The sequence below is a fragment of the Mus caroli genome, unplaced genomic scaffold (genome assembly GCF_978045245.1).
Source record: "Mus caroli unplaced genomic scaffold, Mus_caroli_1 scaffold_18, whole genome shotgun sequence".
NCBI lineage: Eukaryota > Metazoa > Chordata > Mammalia > Rodentia > Muridae > Mus > Mus caroli.
In genome coordinates this window covers 58,521,448-58,528,891 of record NW_028227273.1, presented here as the reverse complement: position 1 = coordinate 58,528,891, position 7,444 = coordinate 58,521,448, and the positions used below count along the sequence as shown (strand labels likewise).

General features: G+C 52.0%; 1 protein-coding gene across 4 annotated transcripts; it reads left to right on the top strand.

Annotated features, from left to right (window-relative positions):
• The first annotated feature begins 1,308 nt into the window (after positions 1-1,308).
• On the top strand, positions 1,309-6,892 carry LOC110287620 (H-2 class I histocompatibility antigen, L-D alpha chain). Of its 4 annotated transcripts, none has more exons than XM_085833352.1 (8): positions 1,309-1,412; positions 1,610-1,879; positions 2,066-2,341; positions 4,017-4,292; positions 4,420-4,539; positions 4,718-4,750; positions 4,923-4,961; positions 6,177-6,892. In XM_085833352.1, exons 1-8 carry the CDS (start codon positions 1,340-1,342, stop codon positions 6,209-6,211), a joined length of 1,122 nt encoding a protein of 373 aa, XP_085689478.1. In that variant the 5' UTR covers positions 1,309-1,339; the 3' UTR covers positions 6,212-6,892. The 4 variants fall into 4 exon arrangements, with proteins under 4 accessions (XP_085689478.1, XP_021009847.2, XP_021009846.2 ...); XM_021154188.2 differs by lacking the exon at positions 6,177-6,892 and adding an exon at positions 5,099-5,621; XM_021154187.3 differs by lacking the exon at positions 6,177-6,892 and adding an exon at positions 5,072-5,621.
• The last annotated feature ends 552 nt before the right edge of the window (positions 6,893-7,444 follow it).

Below are 7,444 nucleotides of genomic sequence, written 5' to 3'. Positions count from 1 at the left end.
GGAGACCATGCAGGCCCCCGAGGTCACACAAGCAGGTCACCAGGGCGGACATTCACTTCCTCATTGACACAGCTCCCTGTTGCTGTTCTCCCAACCCCCAGTCCCGCAAGGCTCCTTCTCTGTCATTCCCATGGCTGTTTTTACCCTGCCTGACACCATGCTTCAGCTAACCCCACTCCTCCTAACACTATGCTCTGCCTGTTTAACGTCAGGGAAACATCTGGGAAGAACCAGGCATCCGGACTGGAGACTGCACACTAGCAGGACATCAGAAACCCGTTATGATTCCTATCCACCCAATCGTCTCTTCCAGTGCTCATTCCCTTGCTTGCTTTCCTTGGCAATCAGACCCATCATGCATTAAGGATGGTAATACCTATGGAGGATGTCCCTATTGGTCCTGTAAGTTAAAAATGGGGGTGCATGGGACACCCCACACTACAGAAATACACCACGTTTTGGATAAAAATTGGAGAACCTTGGAACGAACCATGGAGAATGGGGTGATTCATAAAATTTATGTTCCCTTTGATACCAAACCCTCTTCCCAGTGAACAAGGGGGTCTACAGTGCTGAGACAATGACCTAGGTCCACCCGGACAATCTCAGGACTGAGAATGAAGACCTTTCTACATAAAACACACCCATCTGGAGCTACAAAGGCTTCATATGGGCAGAAACACGAGGAGTCTGAGACTAAGCCCTAGGCTGAGAAGACAGATCCTGAGGGGAGAGGCAAAGTCTCCTCTTTACAGATGAGAGTCCTGCACTCAGGGGTGGCAGTGTGAGCCATCCATTGCAGGTGAACAGAGCCTGGTCTCTGTGCGGTCCCTGTGGGGCTTGCAGGCCAGCGCCTCTGCTTTAAAGAGAAGCCTCTCTACACTGCATCCCTAAGCGCTTGTACCGCCATTGTATTCCCGGAAGTGACTTTTCTTCTAGAAGACTCTAGGGTGTGACTTCTGAAGAGAAGAAGGAAGAGGAAGGGTAGAGGTTAGGAAACAGTGAGTCGGGCTTGTGGGTCTCTCCTGGTGTCCTGACAGCTTCTGGGTCAGAACTCGGAGACACCACGACAAACTGCGCTCTGTCCGCAGTACAGGGTTCAGGCAAAGTCTTAGTCTCCAGGCGGTGAGGTCAGGGGTGGGGAAGTCCAGGGCTGGGGATTCCCCATCTCTCACTTCTGCTCCTAACCTGGGTCAGGTCCTTCTGCCCGGACACTGATGACGCGCTGGCAGGTCTCACTATCATTGGGTGGCGAGACTCCAGGAGCCAATCAGCGTCGCCGCGGACTCTGGTTATAAAGTCCACGCAGCCCGCAGGACTCAGACACCCGGGATCCCAGATGGGGGCGATGGCTCCGCGCACGCTGCTCCTGCTGCTGGCGGCCGCCCTGGCCCCGACTCAGACCCGCGCGGGTGAGTGCGGGGTCGGGAGGGAAACAGCTTCTGAGGGGAGGGGCGGCACCGTGGAAGCCGCGTCCCCGCGTCGCCCACCAGACCCTCCGCCCCTTCTCCACCCACGTCCGGAGCCCCGCGCCCTGCTCCCCTCTCAGCCCGCGCAGCCGCCCGGGGTCCCGGGAGGAGGTCCGGGTCTCACCGCGCGCCGCCCCCAGGCCCACACTCGCTGAGGTATTTCGAGACCGCCGTGTCCCGGCCCGGCCTCGGGGAGCCCCGGTTCATCTCTGTCGGCTACGTGGACGACACGCAGTTCGTGCGCTTCGACAGCGACGCGGAGAATCCGAGAGATGAGCCGCGGGCGCCGTGGATGGAGCAGGAGGGGCCGGAGTATTGGGAGGAGAACACACAGAGAGCCAAGGGCAATGAGCAGTGGTTCCGAGTGAGCCTGAGGAACCTGCTCCGCTACTACAACCAGAGCGCGGGCGGTGAGTGACCCCGGGTCGGAGGTCACGACCCCTCCACGTCCCGACACAGGGACGCTGACGTCCCGGGTCCCAAGTCCGAGGTTCGGGAACAGAACCGACCCGGGACCGGTTTCTCTTTCAGTTTGAGGAGTCCGCGGGTGGGCGGGGCCGGGCCGGGTGGGCGGGGCTGACCGCGGGGTCCCGCAGGCTCTCACACGTTCCAGCTGATGTACGGCTGTGAGGTGGGGTCGGACGGGCGCCTCCTCCGCGGGTACCAGCAGTTCGCATACGACGGCCGCGATTACATTGCCCTGAACGAAGACCTGAAAACGTGGACGGCGGCGGACATGGCGGCGCAGATCACCCAACGCAAGTTGGAGCAGGCTGGTGAAGCAGAGAGATACAGGGCCTACCTGGAGGGCGAGTGCATGGAGTGGCTCCGCAGATACCTGGAGCGCGGGAATGCGACGCTGCTGCGCACAGGTGCTGGGGCCGCCCGCAGCTCCTCCCTCTGCCCTCGGGCTGGGGCTCAGTCCTGGGGAAGAAGAAACCCTCAGCTGGGGTGATGCTCCTGTCTCAGAGGGGAGAGAGTGTCCCTGGGTCTCCTGATCCCTCATCACAGTGACTGCACTGAGTCTCCCAGGGCTCAGCCTTCTCCCTGGACAGTGCCCAGGCTGTCTCAGGAGGGAAGGAGAGAATTTCCCTGAGTTAACAACAGCTGCTCCTTCAGTTCCCCTGTAGCCTCTGTCAGCCATGGCCTCTCCCAGGCCGGGTTCTCTGCCCACACCCACTGAGTGTGAACACTGACTCCTGTCCTGCTGAGTGTGTCAGCCCTTACACCTCAGGACCGGAAGTCGCCTTACCTGATTGGAGACATGGACTCCCCTACACTAGGCTGGTTGCCCCAGTTTCTAGAACTTTCCAAAGAATACATTCTCCCAGATCCCTCCCTGTCTGTGGGGTTTGCACCCTTTCGACAACCTAATTCTCTCTATTCCTACACTGGTGAATGATCACATGAGCCCTTATGGGGTACCCTGGAGGAATATAAATCATGGAATTTCATTTTCTTCTCTCTCTCTCTCTCTTTCTCTCTCTCTCTTTTTTTTTTTTTTCCGATTTTTTTGAGACAGAGTTTTTCTGTATAGCCCTGGCTGTCCTGGAACTCACTTTGTAGACCAGGTTGTCCTCAAATCTGCCTGCCTCTGCCTCCTGAGTGCTGGGATTATGGACCGCCCGGCCTTCTTTTTTCTTTACTTTTTTTTTTGAGGCCTTATTTTGTTTCTAGTCAGTTTTTGTCTGCACTGGAGTGATCCTGTTTTTCCATGCCCTTGTATTATCATTTGTATCAGTCTCCACAGGTGCCAGAGGAGACTGCTAACCTGGATAATTAGGCAAGTTAAATCAGGGTTCTAATTAAAAGAGAGATTCTTGTGAACTTAGACTGTTTCCTGTCAGAACTAAACATCCAGAAGCCTCCTGCTCTTCCTCTGCCCCCACAAGTTACAGTGCTCTCCCCAGTGAATCAGGACTTGGACTCTGAGAGACAGGGTCTTCTGCAATCCAGGGCTGGAGTGAGAGGGAAGATCCACACACCCTGTGAGCCCACTGTGTTCCAGTGAGTGCTGCACTGGGGTCCACAGCACACTCCAGGGATCCCGTGTGACACACCTGTCCCCTGTCCCCCAGAATCAGTGGTTGGGAGTCATTTTCTCTGGCTACACACTTTGTGAAGGCTGTTCACTTGGACTGACAGTTAATGTTGGTCAGCAAGATGACCACAGTGGCAGTCTCAGTGGTGGAACCCTTCCAGTGGCATATGGCCCTAATATATGATTTTTATATGAACTCAAACACATATTAAATTACTTATTTTCCATTCCCTCTTTCATTCTGTGACTACCAAACACATTCTATAGAACATCACATAAGGATGTTGACCCACTGGCCTATGTGGATTCCCCCTTAGCTTCTGAGTCCCAAAAGAAAATGTGCAGTCCTGTGGTGAGGGGACCAGCTCTACCTGCAAGTCACTAGTGCAATGACAGTTGAAGTGTCAAACAGACACATAGTTCACTGTCATCATTGGTTTAACTGAGTCTTGTGTAGATTTTAGTTTGTCTTGTTAATCCTGTGATTTCTTAAATCTGCCACACAGATCCCCCAAAGGCACATGTGACCCATCACCCCAGATCTGAAAGTGATGTCACCCTGAGGTGCTGGGCCCTGGGCTTCTACCCTGCTGACATCACCCTGACCTGGCAGTTGAATGGGGAGGAGATGACCCAGGACATGGAGCTTGTGGAGACCAGGCCTGCAGGGGATGGAACCTTCCAGAAGTGGGCATCTGTGGTGGTGCCTTCTGGGAAGGAGCAGAATTACTCATGCCATGTGTACCATGAGGGGTTGTCTCAGCCCCTCTCCCTGACATGGGGTAAGAAGGTTCTGGGTGCAGAGCTTGGGTCAGGGAAAACTGGAGCCTTCTGCAGACCCAGAGCAGGTTATTGCAGAGAGCTGTGGTCATGACGCTCACCTTCATTTCCTGAACCTGTCTTTCCCAGAGCCTCCTCCATCCACCGATGCCAACATGGTAATCATTGCTGTTCTGGTTGTCCTTGGAGCTCTGGCCATCTTTGGAGCTGTGGTGGCTTTTGTGATGATGATGAGGAGGAGAAACACAGGTGAGAAAAGGCAGGGTCTGAGTTTTCTCTCAGCCTCCTTTAGAAGTGTCCTCTGCTCATCAATGGGGAACACAGCCACACCCACATTGCTACTGTCTCTAACTGGGTCTGCTGTCAGTTCTGGGAACTTCCTAGTGTCAAGATCTTCCTTGAACTCTCACAGCTTTTCTTCTCACAGGTGGAAAAGGAGGGGACTATGCTCCAGCTCCAGGTTAGTGTGGGGACAGGATTGTCCTGGGGACATTGGAGTGAAGCTGGAGATGTTGGGAGCTCTGGGAATCCATAATAGCTCCTCCAGAGAAATCTTCTGGAGGCCTCTGTTGTACCATGAAATGAATACGTACATGTACATATGCATATACATTTGTTTTGTTTTACCCTAGGCTCCCAGAGCTCTGATATGTCTCTCCCAGATTGTAAAGGTAACACTCTAGGGTGATTTGAGAGGGGCAATGTGGACATGATTGGGTTTCAGGGACTCCCAGAATCTCCTGTGAGTGAGCTGTGGGTTGTTGGGATGTTGTCTTCACAGTGATGGGTCATGACTCTCGTTCTCTAGCATGAAGACAGCTGCCTGGAGTGGACTGAGTGACAGATGGTGTGTTCAGGTCTCTCCTGTGACATCCAGAGCCCTCAGTTTTCTTTACACAACATTGTCAGTTGTGAGCTTTTGAATTCAGTGTGAAGAATTCTGGAGCCCAGCCTGCCCTTCACACCATGACCCTGTCCCTGCACTGACCTGTGTTCCCTTCCACTGCCAACCTTGCTGCTCCAGCCAAACACTTTGGGGACACCTGCATCCTCTCAGCTCCATGCTGCCCTGAGCTGCAGCTCCTCACTTCCACACTGAAAATAAGAATCTGAATGAGACCTTGATTCTTTTTTTTTAATTAGGTATTTTCTTCATTTACATTTCCAGTGCTATCCCAAAAGTCCCCCATACCCCTCTCCCCCCACTCCCAGTGACTTTTATTCTTAACATCTTGACCTAGGGTTGATTTCTTGTTAATTTAATGGTTGAGAATACTTAGCATTTTTGTCTTTTAAAAAAAAATAAATGGCAGATGGGGAACCTTTCAGAATCTGTGTCACTCTGCTGTGTGTATCTGTTGGGACAGGATGAGGCTGTGGCAGCTGAGTGTGAACAGGGCTGTGCCCAGGTGGCCTCAGTCGGTTTTGATCTGTGATGGGGTCACACCTTGTCTGTGTCACCTCTGGGCTCTGCTCTCTCCATCACTTTGAGGCACATGCTGAGAGTCTGTGATCACAAGGACACAGGTAGACCAGAGCCTTGACAGGTACCCAGGATTATGAGCCCGCAGGCCTAAAGATCAGAGACGCAACTAGGGAACCTTTAATGTGCTGGGTGCACAAGACAATTCACCCATTTCCTCCCACACATTTGTTGTAGCTACTAATGATGCCATGTTGACGCTCCCCTGGGCTCTCCCTGTCCCTGCTACTGTGGTGGTTTCTGCTTCCCCTTCTCTCCAGCTTCTCTTCCAGGGTTCGCAGGTATAGGATGTGATTTTTTGTAGAACTCTCAGGAGCACATCTACAGATGAGATAATTGGCTTAGTTTTTAAAACCCATTTTTAATAAGGGTTCTTAAATGCTTAACCTCCTTTATCGCCCAGCACCCACCAGAAGTAGAGAAAAGGAAAGGACATGAAGACGGGGGAAGTGCATCTGTTTAGAAATGGTTCTTCAGAGCAACTCCAGTCTGCACTGTCAGGACATCAGCGGTTCAGTTCACAGGAATCAGCAATGGCAGCTCGATGCAGAAGCCGGGAGGCTCAGCTGTTTGCTGTTTAGAAGTAGTTCCTTGGGGCAATTTCAATCTCCAATTGTCAGGATACCAGCAATCCAGGTCTGCAGTGTCAGGATAGCAAACCCGAATCATCGGCTGTGTCAGGACCCAGCAGAAACTGCCAGGCCTCCACCAAATCGGCCCGAGTCAGCAGGAATGACCAGGAAAAGTTCTCTGCCATGACTCTCAACAAAGTGAAGATAAAGACTTGAGACCAAGGTAGCATTGCAAAGCCAGCTATGCAAGCCCATCAACACTGTCCATTGTGTCCTATTATACTCCCTCCAAACATCATGTGTCCTCACACGAGTCTTGCCTTCCACAAGACTTGCCTCAGCAAAACTCCACTTAAGTCTGTCTTAGCAAAACCCCACCTGAGTCTGTATCAGCTCACATATCCAGGGACTTCAACTTCACTCTGCCAATCATCCTGCTGCAGAAGCAGCAAGAAGCCACCACAGCATCACCAGAAGGTTTTTGGTGCATTTCTCTCTATGGAGTCACAAGCACCGATGACCAATAAATAATGGTAAGGCATACCAATACCATGCAGCCTCGTCTACTGTCTGTTGGGACTTATTTATATTCCTTCTAAACATTATGTGTACTTTGCCGAATCTACTTTAGCAAACACCCTTTCACCTGTGTCTGCTTCAGCAAAACATCATTTGACAGAACCGACTTTCCACAGAAACCAGAAATTTCCCCTTCAAGAACAACGACGTTTCTCTCCTCTGTAACTTGGGTACCGCCCCCTGAAACTTTTTTTTTTTAAAAAGATTTATTTATTATTTTATGTGTGTACATCGCTGTCTTTAGAAACACCAGCGAAGGCATCAGATCCTATTACAGATGATTGTGAGCCACCATGTGGGTGCTGAGAATTGAACACAGGACCTCTGGAAGAGCAGTCAGTGTTCTCAACCAGGGAGCCATCTCTGCAGCTCCCTCTGCTCCACTGAAACTTTGTATTCCTCCATTATCTTCTCTTTTAACAGCTGTGTTCTGGAGTTAACTCCCTGTACTCTCTTCATCTCTGTTCCCAGCTCAGTGAACCTGTTTCCTGCAGCCCTGACTTGGGCATGCTGGATGCAT